Source organism: Cyrtonyx montezumae, unplaced genomic scaffold, assembly GCF_038088225.1.
Source record: "Cyrtonyx montezumae isolate F1298 unplaced genomic scaffold, pur_monq_1.0 scaffold_16, whole genome shotgun sequence".
Taxonomy (NCBI): domain Eukaryota; kingdom Metazoa; phylum Chordata; class Aves; order Galliformes; family Odontophoridae; genus Cyrtonyx; species Cyrtonyx montezumae.
The window spans coordinates 7,295,022-7,311,023 of NW_027071892.1; the positions used below are offsets into that span (position 1 = coordinate 7,295,022).

Here is a 16,002-nt window from a genome sequence, read left to right on the forward strand (position 1 = left end):
TCACCTTCCCAGCAAGCACATATCTTACAGCTTCCAGAGATTATTCCTAAATAACTTCTCTGGTAAAGCAGGACAGTGATGATGATGACTATATAAAAGCAAAATGTCAGTCAGTGTTTGGACTAAAGGCTAAAACAAGTAGGAAACCAGACACAAACCAGTTGTTCTGTGCTCAGAAGCTGCACTGCTGTAATGTAAGGGATCACTTTCACCAGTGAGTGTGACTGCACTTTTTCAGTTCCAGATCTGGGTAAACCATACCTATCCTGTACCAGATGCATTCACCGTAGAATCAGGTGAAAAACTCCATTTGTGCTTTAAGACTGTGTTTTGCCCAAAGCAACATTCCTGACGTGACTGCAGAGGAGCTGTCTGTAGATCTCTTGTACTGATGCAGCTGCTGCTTGCATGTGGCACAGACCACACAGCAAAACCGTGGAGGTGGCTGAATACACAAAGTGCTCAGAACTGAACGCTCAGAACTTCTCTGATTTTTTAGAAGCATTTTGGTTTTTTTAGCATTATGAAGAAGAACACACAAAAACAGCGTCCCATGTTACTGAATGAGACCGTCATATCCCCAGGATCGTGGCAAACAGAGCATGGCACAAGCTTCCATGCTTAGCACAGACTGGAAAGTGCTGCTTTCGTGTATCAGCTATATTGGAGAAACAATGTGAGAGAGGAAGCGGGCGCAGCGCCGCGTGTGACTGACTCTGTATCACCTGTTCCCATCTCCCTAGCGTGCCTTCTCTTCCTGTTTTCCCTCCTAAATTGTTGTGAACCAAGAACAGAGCTGAAATATTGCCAAGTCTCTGAACATCTTCCACTATTTAAAAAGAGAGAAGAGAGAATGCTTTCACGGAATTCCTGGGGAAGTCAATCTTGTTGCAATTCTTGCAGTCTTTATCTGCATCTGTTCTGAAAGGGTTTTTTTCTATCACGCAGGATTTCAGGGCAGTCTTATTAGCATGTGTATTATCTTCCTTCTTTTTATTCTGACTGGTAAGAAAATAACAAAAATAAAAAGCAATACTGACAGCCCAGATAGCACTGTGGGAAAGCCTCAGGCTGTAACCATTCCTATTTAAGGCAGAGCTAGCCCTGCTCTGTAGGCACAGCCAAATATCCATGCTTGCTTGGCTTCCATGTACCAATAAAAGTGGGCACTTATGCTGTGGTGGTGCAATACAAGAACCTAGCTGGTGCATGCATTGCATATGTAGTATGAATGCTGAGCAACACAACATGATTTTCATGGGTTTCCACTTCTAAGCCCCAATTTTTCAGGAATGGTCAACTGGAAGTTATTCAAACAAAGAACATTAAATGCGATGCTCAGCCAAGGAACCACAATAACCCCTGGAAGCACGTTTCCCTGCAGCACCTGGCTCTGCCACGGACAGCAGATCCTGCACATCCTGGAGCGCAGCCCAGCCTCAGAATCACAGTGTCAGGATTTGCTATGCAAAATGTGCCACCTGGGGAAAGGAAGACACAACAGACATGAGCTCCTGCCCTATGAACTGGCCTTCACAGTGACCTGTAGAGACATGACCACATACTACAGCTTTTTCTCATAGGAAAAACATACAAAAAGCACGTGTCATGGTTTTATGATTTTTGTTGTATTATCGATATTCCACATCATGACAGCACGTTAATTGCCTTCTAGACCAATTTACCAGCATGAAATCAAGAATTCTGATGAAGTGTTTTTCTGGAAAGTAGTTCAGTGCAATAAGGAAGTTAATTCCATCTCTCAGTGTTTCTGTGTTCATTTTTTCTGCGTGTAACTCACAAACACACTGATAACCATGCACACCTACATTACTTGCAGTACATGCAGAAGCCGACTTGGATATTATCACTATGGTTTTATTATGAAAACTGATGTGGCCTTATGGATCCTTCCTGCTAATAAAACAATTTGAAAATCACATGCCTGTGCTGACAGCATACAGGTGAGAGAAGTGTCCTTACTTACACCTGACTCAGCACCCTGAAACCCAGTGATTCATTTTTATTGCTACTGCAGACAGATTACTTTTTCACAGAGTGCTGCTGGAACAACAGCAGTTTCATTTCTCCTCACTGTGTTTTCACACTCAAGGTAAGAAGTGCTCTCTGCCAGCTGAGGGGTTCAGGCTGAGGACCTGACCACTCCCAACCACATCAGTCTGTGAGTTCCTATTGCTCCTCACACCAGACGTAAGCAGAAGATGACAAATAAAACTTATTTCTAAGCCTTTTACCACAGCCTCACACTCTCACTGCTAGGGCATGCGGGCATCACTTCACTCGAAAAGATTTAATCGTATCTTTATGCTGCCCTAGAGAAAATGAATAAGAGATAAACGCCCCCAAGCCTGAATCCCCGATTTTCAACCCACAAAGCCGTACCATAAGGGAGGGAGCTCAGTACTGCACAGAGCACGGGGTGAGGACGTCGCCCAGCCCCTCAGCTGTCCCCCTCACACCCGACAGCAACCAACACCGCCGCCTATCTCAGGGGCGACGCCAACCAACCCCACCCCGCGGTCCGAGGGAGGGGCCGCGCGCCAGCGGGCGGCCTGTGCAGCCGAGGCGCCTCATGAGGCGGCCCGAGCGCGGAGCGTCGCCCCCACCGTGCCGACAGCCGCCGCCCCACGGCTCCGCGGGGCTCCGCGGCGCCCGGAAACGGCAGCGCGGCGTCGGGCGTCCCCGTGCAGACATGAGCGAGCCCGGGGCCGGCGCGGAGCTGCCGGGCTGGGGGGCGGACAGCCGCAGACGAGGCGGTAAGGGCGGCAGGTACCGCGAGGGGAGGGCAGCGCGGGGCAGAGCGAAAGGGGGGGGGGGGTCTGCAGCGCCGTGGGGTGCCGGCGGTCATGGGGTGCGCGCTCCCGGACGGGTGCCATGTTTTAAACGCGTTTCCTCTGGCTCGCAGAGTTCTTTCCCCCCGAGGATCCGCGCGCGGCGGTACCTGCGGGATTCCTGCAGGAGCTGCCCAGTTACCGCTCCGTGCTGAGGCGCCGGGCCGCTCCCGAAGGCAGCGACGAGCGGCGGGGGATCGCGCTGGGAACCGCCGCCGCGGAGCGCCGGGGGCTGCAGCCCAAGGGAGAGGAGCGCGAGGCTGTGCCCCTCTGGGAGCTGCCCGTGAGCATCGCCGATAAGAGGAGAATAAGGTTCTTTGTGCTTGCTTTTCTTTACGCTTTTAAGAATGACCTGCTCCTAAAGGTATGCAGCGCGCGTGCGATGAAAGGCGGGCGCAGACTGAGCTTACTTGTCCCTGCGGGGCACTGCTTTGAGAAGTTGCTCAGCCGGGAACGCATCCTGTCCCCACCTGCAGCAGCGTGGCTGCGGGCTCCTGGCTGGCCGGAGGATGACTGGGCGAGGAAGTGCACGGAATGGGAAGAACACGCTCAAAACGAGGAGCTAACCTGCTACAGACGGATGTGTTTCTCGCTGGCATCCTGCTGTTGTCTCAAGAGTTTGTGCTTCTAGGGGTTCCGGCAGCTGACTTGGCTGTGCGAGCAGCTCAGCCTCCTTGTCTGCTCTCCGTGTGCCGTTATTTCAGTTCTGCCTGTTTTGGAATTGATAAGCGTGAGCCGGCTTTTCAAGTTAATTTTCTCTCACATCCTGTATGCTGCTCTCTGCTGTGAGCAGTTCCTGTCTCTCGGTGTAACTGTCAGCAGGCTGTATTTCTCACTTGTGACCTCGGCCGTCTCACATCCTACTGCTGGGCTGAAAACTCTTGAGAACAGGGAGGGTACATTAGTTGTTTTTACGCCATCCCAGTCCAGGCATATTCAGACCTTTAGATCAAATGCTTCACAGTTGTGATTATGAGCTGGGGGGAGGTGAAAGTACAGCCCTCCCAGGAGCTGTGCATCAAACTGTTTGGTGCACCACAGAGAACAGGAATAAGTTGCTTGCAAGAGAAAAGCTGGTAGAGTGGCTGGAGTTGGACAAGAACTGCAGGCTGCTTCTAGAGTCAGGTCTAATCCTCTGTAGTCGTGCAGGGGGCTGCAGAAGGTCTGGTTCTCAATACACTGAATTTTATATGAAGTTGAGTGTATGAAGCTCCACTCCTCAAGAAAGTGAACTGCAGTTCTGTGGCCATGGTGGTCATCAGGAATGAATTTGGGATGTCCTGAGGTTGTCTACAAGCTTTTAGCACCGTGGGATTATGATAAGGCTTCCTGGCATTTCATGGATCAGTAATTGTGCTTTATTGTGCAGCAGCTGCCAACGCAGTGTGCTTGGTATAATAAATGCTGTGAAAGCTGAACACTCGATGCGTGGAACAAATATGCAGCCCACGCCTTTGTTTAAAACGCGGAGCAAACACAGGCCAGACAGTTCTCCAGGGTGTTTGTTTAAAACATTACATGCTGTAGCCTGTAGTTTCCATAGAACGGAATCTTTTGTGAGGAGCTGTTAACACGCACACTGAGGTCATTGTTGCCCGTTTGAGTGCAAACGGTTTAATGTGGACTCCTGCTCAAATACTGATTTCACCTTAAGCTGGGGAGGATATGGAAGCTATCATTGAAGAAATCATAGGTTATTTGTGGGTCATTCTTGGAATTTGTGACCAGTGTATTCTTAGAGCAACTTATTCATAGGTGCCATTGTGCTCGTGTACCCTGGCCAAGAAATGATTTCTCAGACTCACTGAGCTGGCACTTTACAGTGAATTTTAGGAAAAATGAATGATTAGAAATTAATAATAGGAGTAGCTAGGATACGTTACAGCAACTTCTAACACTGATGTCTCTCTGAAGGCACCATTGTGCTTGATGCTGTTACTTGTGTTGAAAAATTATTTCTTGTGCTTAGTAATATTTCTCATTTCTTAGGGATTCTCAGCAGGCTGATGTAAAATATCCATCTGGATGGAATCAGTGGAAAAGAGCTAGTAGTAAATCATGGAAAAAATCTCTCAAGGGTATCAAAGGATTGTCATCTTACCTGAAGCTTTGGCGGCATGATATCCACAGCATAGAAGGTATTCACCTTCTGTTTCTTTCTCCTGTTTCAAGTTGCTTCTGTTATTAGTGATCTTACATGTACGAGCATAGTTTCACATCTAACATGAGTAGGTGAAAGAGTTACCTGCTTCCCTTACTAGTAGTGATGCGAGAGTTCCCATCTACCTCGTTAGAAATTTTATGATATTAATATAGTGGAGAAAATTATTAGAAAGTCACACTGCCTTTTCTGTTACATTTTGAAAAGCCTACAGTACTTTAAACTGACTTTTAGTAATGTTTCTTCACTATTATTATTATTTCTGTCATTTTAATTAGTATTGCATGTCTTTGTTTTATCCCCAGGGAAATTTGGTACTGGCATCAAGGCCTACTTCTCCTTCCTGCGTTTTCTAGTCCAGCTGAATTTTTTGCTGTTCATCCTGATGTTCAGTTTTGTTACACTTCCCACTGTCATCTCTAATTATGGAATTTTCAACAGTAGCTCTGCTGACATTTTTCCAGACAACACAGGTAAATATCTCTATGGACCGCTGTTGTTTTTAAGATGCCTCAATTCCTTTAGCTTCTCCCTCACCCACCAGGACAGAGAAATTGTGGGTGTTTTGTTGTTGTTGTTTGGTTGGTTTTGTTTTTAATAATAACTTGCCATATTTTAATTAACTTGAGCTTACAGTTTAATGAGGATTACTATTTGAGTGACTTTTCCTGCCTTTCTTCTGACAGAGCCTTACTGCACAGTTTATACACCTACTGGTAATAAGGGACTTGTTTACTTCTATACTTACCTCAAAGATTTGCTTACTGGCACTGTAAGTAATTTGATTGTTTTTTTCTAAGTTTAACATAGCATGGAAATGTTTTACTTAGGAAATGATGCTTTGATAATTTGGAAAAATGATGAGGCGTAGGCATCGCTGGGTAAAATTCGCCTTTCTCCTCCATCTGTGAGGTGGTAGTTATCAGACTGATTTTCACTGAGAGTCCGTAGGGCCTAGTTAGCCACGCACTGCAGCCTGTGCCTCTCTTCTGCAGCTGCTAAATGTTTCATGAGCTAGAGCTTGCTCCCTGTTGTGCTCTCTGTGTAGGCTGCTAGTGTTCTTGACAGAGTGCTCTTTCATTGGAGAAGTGTGGGATTTTGTGCATGTAGTGTCCATGCAGAGTTTGTTAGAGATGTGTCAGTATTTAGGATCTACAGACTGTTGTAGCCTGCTTGTGACCCCAGCAGTCGTGTTTACAAAAAGCTTGTTTTGAGCCAGGTTGGATTGAACAGAGAAGTTGTTATTGTTTTAAGTTCATTTTAAACTTGACCTTTTCACAGGGGTTCCTGGAAGTGACAGTTTTGTTTTATGGCTATTACACAATAGATGCTGCGTGGCTTAGTGTCCTGAGATACAACGTACCACTGGCATACTTGCTAGTTACATTTGCCTACCTTGGGCTGAGTCTTCTCTGGATTATCAAAAGGTAAAGATGTTGGTATACTTAATTTGCTGCTCCTGTTACACAGTTTGCATTCTCGCTTGTGAGGACACTGAATTACAGAACAGTTTTACCTAGAAATGGAGAATCTTTTGCTTGAAGTTAATATGCCGCCCTACCCTTTGTCTGTTCTGGGGGGAGCTGAACCAGCAACAAACAATTTCAATAATATATTGAAGATGTTTGGGCTTCAGTCGACTTTGGTTTCTGCAGAACACTCACTGAAATTTTCTCAAGAGATTTGTTGATGTCACAGTACAATCCCTTAGTCTTTGATGAACCAGGTTGCCTGAAGTGTGGTGTGTGTTTGTTTTTCCTCGTGGCTAAAATATGTCTTTAATTAATGAAGTCATGTTGCCTTTTCCTTTAGATCTGTGGAAGGATTTAAGCAGAACTTGGTGCATGCTGAAGACCAGTTTCAGAGTTATTGCAACAAAGTCTTTGCAGGCTGGGACTTCTGCATTACAGACCTAAATGCAGCACGGCTAAAGCATCAGAGCTTGCTATATGAGCTCCAAGTGAGTAACTTCTTTTTTTCGACAATTACTATTTGCTATATATATATATTTTCACTAAAAAAGGAAAACGTGTAATTATACAGATAGTGGAATAGGGATAAGAAAGACTGAAGTGGCTTACCACATCACCTCACATACCTTCTAGCTATCTAGAGTTGTGGTGCAACGTGACAAGAATTGGTGGTGAGGTTGAAGGCCCTTCCCCATTGGGGACTGAAATCCATTTGCTGCTTGTGTTGGCTGCCTCTTCCTCACATTTCAGCCCTGTTTCCAGTTTCTGTACAGTCTAACAGGAAAAGCTCATGTAGCTGTGGTCAAAACCTTGTACTGCTGGGAATCAGTTTGAATATACAGGGTTGTAAGTCTGCAGTGTGGTAGGCAGTTGTTGCATTTAGAAAACACTGAAAGAGCTAATGGACTTCCCAAATCGTAAGGGTCTGTAAAGGGAGAATCTGAAGTGCTTTTTTGGTGAAACTACAACTATTTTTTTTCCTATGTACATTGGAAGCAGAGTTTAATGTTGTGAAACAGTGACCTCTGAAAGGATGTTTCTACCTCAAATCACACAGCAATAATTACTGATTTCATAAATTAGTCAGTTGCTTTGTGTTTCAGTAAAGCTCAGTTGTTATCTGAAGGGATTTTTTAAAATCTTTTTTGCCTCAGTAGCTCAACACCTTGAAAGGAGTTGCCCATTAGTGTTAATGTTTGAATGGAGACATCAGAAAACACCTGGGTAATCTGTGTTTTTGCTCAGTTTATGTTGCTCTGTGAAGAAATGCACTATTTCCACATCAGCTAAGCTGAAACCTACCAAGTTAACATGACCAGCTTCTCAGGACTCTGCTTGCTTTTCTGTGTTAGCCTCCAATTTTCCTTCACAAAGAGCAGAAAAAAATCGAAGTCATAGTGGTGAGGGTTGGTTGCTTACCTGCAGAAGTACAGATATGAGTGCTGATTTGCACTTCTCAAAGTGTAGTACCAAACTGGGTATTCTCACAGTAGATGTCTTTCTCAATGAGGTATGTTACTGATACGATAGAAGAGGATTACAGAATGCTTTTTTTGGTACAGAACTCCAGACTAGGAGCACTCTGACAGGCTTCCAATCCTGCGTAGACCTGTTCGTCACAATGAAAAGGCACTTTCAGTCTGTTTGGACAGCATATGGGAGTGACCCTCCTAGAAAAAAATCTATGGATTTGCACAATACTGAGGCAAGAATATCCCAAATGTAAAAGATACGGTATTAAGACTTGCATGCTGCATCAGAAAATTGTACATTCTTTTTCTTTTGTTTATAGGCAGACTTGGAGGAAGAAAGACTGAAGCAAAAAATTGCTGACAGGACTATGAAAGAAAAGCTCCGCATCTACACTCTGAGAATATTTCTAAATATAATTGTCATTGCAGTTTTATTAGGGTGCTTTTATTCTATTTATAGAGCAACTGTCTTCTCTCAAGAAAACTCCAGTGTAAGTGTCAGACATAACATTATGATAGATTAAATTGGGGCTGGTGATTTGAGCAAGAATTTACTGTGAAAGAGTCAAGAATCTTAATACAGAACCTTTCATTTAAGAGTTTTGAAACACTTGCTTTCTAACAACCTACATTTTTTTAATAGCAAGATGTAAGAAGGGTAAAGAAGGATGTGCAAGAAATAACAGTGGTGTCTCCCTTTAATACAGAGGCTCCCAAGTCTGTGCCTTGTAGCTAATGCAGCTGAGAAGAAAAGCAGCCCTCGCTTTCTTTCCAGCATAGCTGTTCTCACTTCTCTGATCTGCTGGCACAGACACTTGTGTCTTGGCAGTGATCTGGCTCAGGGAATGATCTGGATAAAACAAACTTAATTATGGTCAGTTTTTTGATGTGATTCACTGTTAAGCTGTAAAAATAAACAGCACGGGGATGGGAGAGTAAAGGCAACGATCTGTATTGTGGATTGAGTTACAGCTGCATGGGGAAACAGGAAGACTGATCAGGGAACCCTTTGCAGAAGAAAAGGTTCTTACATCAGTATTGGAAAGAATCAAGTTTGATGGGGTGTTCCCCTCTGGCAGGACAAACAGATGGGAAGAGTGATTCAGAAGCAGAACAGCAAGAGTAGCCAGCAGTTTAACAGTTTCCCAACAGCAATTGAGTTCCCTGTAGAACACAATTAATTAGTTTAATTAATTTTAATTAAGTTTAATTAGCCCACTGCAAGCAGAGAGTCCACCCTCTTTCCTCTGTTGATAATGTGATGGGCAATAGCTGTGTAAGAGGAAAGTTGTATTCTTCATGGACTTCTTTAAACTGCCAGGATTGCAGAGGAAGAAGTGAGGACCGAGGAGTTTGTGTCAGTGGTAGTGGTTGAGGACAGAGATGGATGATACGACAATGTAAACAACTCAGAAGATGCCTTCACTTGCTGTGGGCTTGATGTGGGGTTGATACCTTGACCTTGCCTAAATGAGTAGAAAGAGGAGGTTGTTAAGGTGACAGGAAAGTCAAGTGAGTTGATTGTCACCTGTGAGTATTGAAAAGTGTCTATGCTTTGGTCTAAAACCTGATAGCCTTTAATGCTGAGTTAGGCAATATAGCCATGTGTGAGCCTTGGTGAAAACAGTGCTTTCAAGGAGAAGCTTTGGAGAAAAGCAAGGCTGTGTAGCAGTGGTCATTCCAGATACAGGTGCATGCTGAAGACAAGGTTTTGGATATGAGAGACTGGTAGATAACTGAAGAGAGCACAATGCCAGAAATGTCTGCCTGTGTGTAGTGTCATCTTTCTTTTTTCTTGTACAGGATGTCAACAGTGTGAGCTTCCAGGCTAATCTTTTAGTACAGTATTTGCCGTCCATCGTGATCACATTGGTCAACTTCATTGCTCCTCAGATCTTTTCATTTCTGATCAGATTTGAAGATTATTCACCAGCCTATGAAATCAGGCTGACGCTGATGAGGTAAAGATATCTCTGCTATGGAGCTTTGGATATTTGAACAACTTGTTCTTGTAGGTTTGAGATATTGTAAACACTGAGAGTCAGAGGCTGGGCTCCCTGCAACAGAGAGCCTGGGCACTGGAAGCCAAGCAGGCATTATTTGGTTTGTGTTTCATTGGAAACTTTCATTTCAAATCTGGAAGCAGTCTCCTGATTGATGACAGTACAGTGCAGTCAAGTTTCTGTTCCATTTAACCTAGTGATCTGGACATCTTCTGCAGTCTGAAAGTCAGTAGGCAGATTAATAGGGAAGTGCTGCCTGTAGAGCTGTGAATTCACACCACTGCATGTGCAGTAGTTCCCTGGATGTGCAGCTACATGTGCACAGCAAGTGATTTCACTTGCGTTACAGTGCTGTACAGCAGTGAGTGAAGCAGTTAAAAGTTTTGGAATAAAAGATACCTTACAGTGAGAACACGAACTTGCATTTGGCAGGTTAAGGTGGTAAGCTCAAGATTGAAGCATCTGAACATCGTCAAGCGCCAGTGCTTTGTATTTCTGATTTGGCTGAAGTGCCTCTGAAGGCCTGAAGCTACCTTAGGGGAATGTTGTGCACAAAGCTGTCATGAGGCCTCTCCAGCTGTAGCTGAGAGAATAGCAGCCCACTGTGAGTTGAGCCCCCACTAAATGAAGAGAGGCTCAACTTAAATGACTGATATAGGAGCAATACAATGAAAAACTGTAGCCTAAAGCCAAGAAAGTGAAAGGCAATTTAACCTACTAGAGAAAGAAATGTATTTGGTATCTGCCTAGTCATTCCATTAAAACTGCTGCATTTTCAGTCTCTGTGCTTCTTCATTGGGCTCCTCTGCAAGTGGAGTCAGGTGGCAGGATGGCTGTGTTTTGTCAAGGTTAAGATTGGTTTTTGCTTTCCTTCTAGGTGTGTCTTTGTGCGGTTGGCCAATATTGGTGTTCTGCTGTTCTCACTGTGGAGTCAGATCCACTGTACCACTGACCGGTGTAAGGCCTGTGGATACAATTATGAACTCTATCCTGTAAGCAGACTTATCTTAGTCATTAATCATCTGAACTTGCAGTAAGAGATTCTTTTTCCATGAGATTTGCTTGTTTAGAAGTATTCAGAATTGAACTTGTGGTTCCTGTTCGTGTTATGATAGATGTCTGTACGTGTATATCTGTCTGTCTGTATATCAGGCATCTTCATTTATTTAAAGCTGATTATTTTACTCTAGCAACAGATCACAATTTAGCAGAGATTTTCTGGTTACTGTGAAGTTCATTTGAGGTTTTATTGTCACTGTCTTTTTCTTCAATAAAACAAATTATTGAAATAAACAGGAAAACTTGGTTTGGAAGCTCTGAAACACTTAAAATGCTTAAGAAATGGAAATGATGACAATTTTAGCTTTGCTGGTGTGAACGGATTGAGAAGTATGTTCCTTTAGTGATTGGTAGTGCTTTTTTTAATTACCATTTGTTATTAGACTTAATCCTGATTCTTCTGAAATGTTTTTCTAGTGCTGGGAGTCCGCAGTTGGCCAAGAAATGTATAAACTGTTGATATTTGATTTCATTATAATTATTGCTGTGACCCTGTTTCTGGACTTTCCTAGGAAGTAAGTGTCTCTGCCTTTTGAGCATGCCTTTGCAAAATGATTTTTTTTTTCATTTATTAGTTCCCTGAATTTCTAACTGGATTGCTGGTTTTAAAGTAAAATATTTCTGGCTATTTGAGTACTTACTATTCAGATGGATGTGCTTTTTTGAGATTTGAATCTACTTTGACATTTTTATGTCATGTTGTTGAATGCTTTAGTGCTAAATTTCAGTGTTCTGGGTATTTCACATGTGTTAGGGTTTGGGTGAGCTCTGTGACTTCACTCTTCAACTTAGTGATGTTCTGTGTTTTTAGGTTACTAGTTACGTACTGCTCTTGGAAGCCAGTTCAATGGTGTGGTTTGCAGGAGTTTGGAATTTCTGACAACGTCCTAGAAATCATTTATGGACAGACTATCTGCTGGATTGGAACCTTCTTTTCACCACTTCTTCCTGCAATAGCAACTATAAAATACTTTGTCGTCTTTTACATTAAAAAGGTAATGAAGATATTCAGTGTAAAAAAAAAAAAAAATAATAAATTAAAAAAATAAAAAAATATATATATGTATAAAAAAGTGGGTTTTTTTGAATTTGATATACAGTTGATTTAAAACAAAACCTTAACAATAACCAAAAGCATATGCAAGAAATGAGGTAATAAAATTCAATTTTTTGAATTCTTTTTTTTATTTTTAAGACAAGGTAGAATTTTGCTTTGAGATCAAAGAAAACACTTTAATGACTACATGAATTACTTGTAGCTTTAAAAAAAATCTTTTTCTAATAAAATTAATGTATAACTCCTTTTCCATTGATCTTTTTACTGTCAACAGTGCTTAGAACTTGGACAAGATTTTTCCAAGCTGATAAATGTTTGAGAACAAAATGGGAAGTCCAAACTTTATTAGTTACGTTACGTGGTTTTAGTATCAGAAACCTTGCTCTATGATTAGACATCTCCTGTGCAACAAATTCTTATCAATGTTTAATACTTGTGAGAAGGGGTATTCTCACTGCAGCACTGGCAGCTCGAAGCAAAAGGCTGTGTCATGGATCATATACCATGTGACTGATGCCATTTGACTCTGTACAAGTGGGATCTGGATCAAACCCTTATCCAAAATAAGAGATGTTGGTTTATACTAGAATCTGGAGCATTCTTGTCTTAGCCCTTCTCTGTCCGTGTGCATGAAGTGATGGGATGGTTACCTGGTAGCTGTAGCGTATCTGAAGATAGAAAATACAGTTGGTGGGGAAGTAAAAATTGCTCATTCTTGCTCATTTTGCCTCTCCAGATCAGTTTGATACACACACGTAAACCTGCAAGTAGGCCAACCAGAGCATCAAGTTCCAATTTTTTCTTCTTGGTGGTGCTGTTGATTGGGCTCATCTTAGCTTTAGTTCCTTTGGGAGTCAGCATAGCACAGTAAGTGACAGTTTAACTTCTATGAAATTGGCATTTGCTTTAAAGTTGTCAGTTCTCTAGAAACAGATGCATACCTTTTAAATAATAAATTAGAGTACTGTATACCTGTTTACAATAAAATGAAATTACTATTTAGTTTATGTAAAACAAAAATTAGTTTTTAAGATGAAGTACACTTTTACCCTATCAGCAAGATAGTGCTGGCTTGTGTTGGATTATTTTATCTTTACGTTTTGGTGTAACATCTCATTTCTCTTCTGATTTATTTATTTTTTTTTCTTTTCCCCCACAGTATCCCCTCTTCCAAGGCATGTGGGCCATTCAGGAGTTTTGACACTTCATGGGCCATTGTTCCACATACAGTACTTGGGTTTCCTACAGGTCTGCAGAAAGTCATTTATGGCATAGCGTCAGAAGCTTTTGCAGTGCCTTTTTTTATAGTTGTCTGGTAAGTACTATGAAGACCTGATCTAGTTCTGAATGGTTCGTTCCTTCCTTACTGAGCTGATAGCGAACAACTTTTAGACCATGTTTTCCATCTCCAGTCAAAAGCATCAAAGCCCATATGAAGCCTCAGCCCTTATGTCTTTGCCCATTAATTGCTCCTCTTTCATGGCCCATTTCCCATATTCTTCTTTCTCAGAACTGTTAACCATGTTGCAAATTGGTGTTGTAAGTGCTGCGATCACAAATTCTGTAAATTAAACTTTGTTTAAAAGAAAAACAGTGAGGAAGGATAACTAAAATAGTCATTCTATAAGACATTCGGTAAGATAAAGTTTGGTATGCTTTCATAGAATTCTTAGGGCTTGAGGTCACCTTTTGGAGATAATTAATTCAGCCCACATGTTCAAAGCAGGGTAACCTAGGGTAGGAGATGAGAAATCATGTCCAGTTGGGTTTTGAGTGTTGCTAATAGTGGAGACTGCACAACTGTACAATAGAGCTGTCAAAACACAACCCATAAAATCTGAAATAGGCTTTGCCTCTACATCTTCTAGAGCTCTGTCCCAGCGTGGCAATAACAAAAATAGCAGGTGCATCTCAGCAGAGCTATATCATACCAACCCCTGACTGTACAATGTCTTTTGTTTTTTCGTTTTCAGCTTCTTTTCATCTGAAGCAAATGTGTGGTCCAGTGATTCCTCTGACCCGTAACAGCCTTTATCTGTTTGTGTAATGCTAAGATATAATGTTGGTTTGTTGTTTGCAGCCTCATTATGTTCTATCTTATTGCCTTGGCTGGAGCGCACAAAAGAGTGGTTGAGCAGCTACGGGAACAGCTGGTTATGGTAAGATTTAACCCACTCTATTTTTGTACCCCAAAAGTTATCTTTGTTGCATCCATAATCAGGCATGCAGAGGAGCAACAGTCTTCCCACACTTCTGCGTATTTGGTGTTTGAGCAGGTAGTGAAGAATGTTTCTTAGATTATGAAGGAAAAATAATAGAAGCAGAGAAGTATTTTTCAGTCTAGTTGGTGTGCTTGGGCATCAGCTGCAACTGCAGCAAGGCCCAGTTGTATCAGGTAATGCATGTACATGGCATGTACTTCTGAGGAGCGGTGTCTCTGTTCTTTAGTTGTTGCGTTGCTTAAATCAACCCATGTACATGTTTTTTTTTCCTGCCAAAAGAGAGCCTTAAACTTAAGGCTCTTGTCCTTTCCACCATCTTTCAGTCTTTGATTGTTTCCTTCTTCACACTGAGAGACAGACAGCCGGCTTCTTGCTCTTCACTCCAAGTCTGTGTTTCTACATTACCGCATCTGCATTTACTCCTGAGTGCAGATCCCAGCACTGCTTGCAACAAGTGCTTAAGGTGAACCAAATCATCACTTTGGTGAACGTTGCCAGTGCTGACTTGCTTATTTGCAACCATAAAAGGCTACTGTTGTTTGTCAGTTTAACAATATTTGTATGCTGTGCTCTGTCAAACCTCTCTGGCTCAAATCTAACCTTTCTACTGAGGCTTCTCACTTTATTAGGAAAGATCCTGGTTTTTGCTAAGTGCATCTTTTAGGTATGACACTTAACAATTTGTCCTTATGGAAAAACAGCAAAACAAACAAAAATGGGGAGAGGGATCTAGGAGCAAAAACCTTTATTGTTGCTTGTTCACTGTTGTTAGGCTTCTTGAAAGTACAGTTTTAAATTTTTAGGTCTGTCAGATGTTTCTATTTGGGCACAATGTAGAACCATTAACATGTGACGTAACATGAGGTGAATGATTTCAAAGCTATTGTTAAAATAGTTTCGGCAGTTGAGAGAGTGCTGTTAACCATTAATTAGAGTACCCTGTGATGAGAGCACCTATCTACTTCTAGTGAAGAGACGAGTTGTATATAGAACTTGCACGTGCTTGTATCTAGTATCTAGAGTCTACTTTTTATTCTGTCTTCCCAGGAGAGTCGTGACAAGTTGTTCCTAATTGAGAAAATAGCAGAAGCTCAGAAAGATCAGTGAAAATCACAAAAAAAAAAAAAAGCCAGAAGTTGACTTCTGACACTCCTGGAACCACTAGAGAAGAGTGGAAGATCTGCAGCGTGTGAAAACAGAGCAGCTGACCAGCACTGCAATCTGTGTAGTGGATGCTTAATGTTCTTATTAGTGTTGATTATGCTAGTGGGCCTTAGAGTTTCCAAGACTGGAAGTTTAGCTTATTTGTATGCTATTAGACCTGTCCAAACATTGTATGGCAGGGCACTTTATTGCTGCTATCATTTCAAAGCTGTTAGGGTTTGTGATAAGTTCCTGGGGTTTTTTTTGTTGTTTGTTTGTTTTTCTGGAGTTTTGGGCAAAATGTGATTAGAACTGAAACTACTTAACTCTGTACTGTTTTTATGGATTATACTTTAAAGAATTAGGGTGGGGTGGTTTTACATGTCTCTCACTCAGATCTCTTTTAAAACAAAAGCAGAAGAGACTCATGTCAGTATTTTGAAATAGTACAGTTGAACACTAGATGAAGGCAACGAGAAGCTGGTGGGAGTTCTGGATGCACGTGGAGCAGTCTCTGCTCTGTGGTACCTGTCTCACTGGTGTGCAGAAGCCTTTGTTTTA

The 16,002-nt window shown here is 42.2% G+C and overlaps 1 protein-coding gene across 1 annotated transcript; it reads left to right on the forward strand.

Annotated features, from left to right (window-relative positions):
* The first annotated feature begins 2,702 nt into the window (after positions 1–2,702).
* Positions 2,703–15,917, forward strand: TMC7 (transmembrane channel like 7). The gene is made up of 16 exons (XM_065732570.1): positions 2,703–2,777; positions 2,927–3,164; positions 4,842–4,990; positions 5,319–5,486; positions 5,700–5,785; positions 6,295–6,440; positions 6,826–6,973; positions 8,278–8,448; positions 9,761–9,918; positions 10,838–10,952; positions 11,437–11,534; positions 11,831–12,014; positions 12,813–12,943; positions 13,236–13,391; positions 14,157–14,235; positions 15,346–15,917. The coding sequence occupies exons 1-16, from the start codon at positions 2,714–2,716 to the stop codon at positions 15,403–15,405; spliced, it is 2,151 nt and encodes a 716-aa protein (XP_065588642.1). The 5' UTR covers positions 2,703–2,713; the 3' UTR covers positions 15,406–15,917.
* Positions 15,918–16,002: the final 85 nt, after the last annotated feature.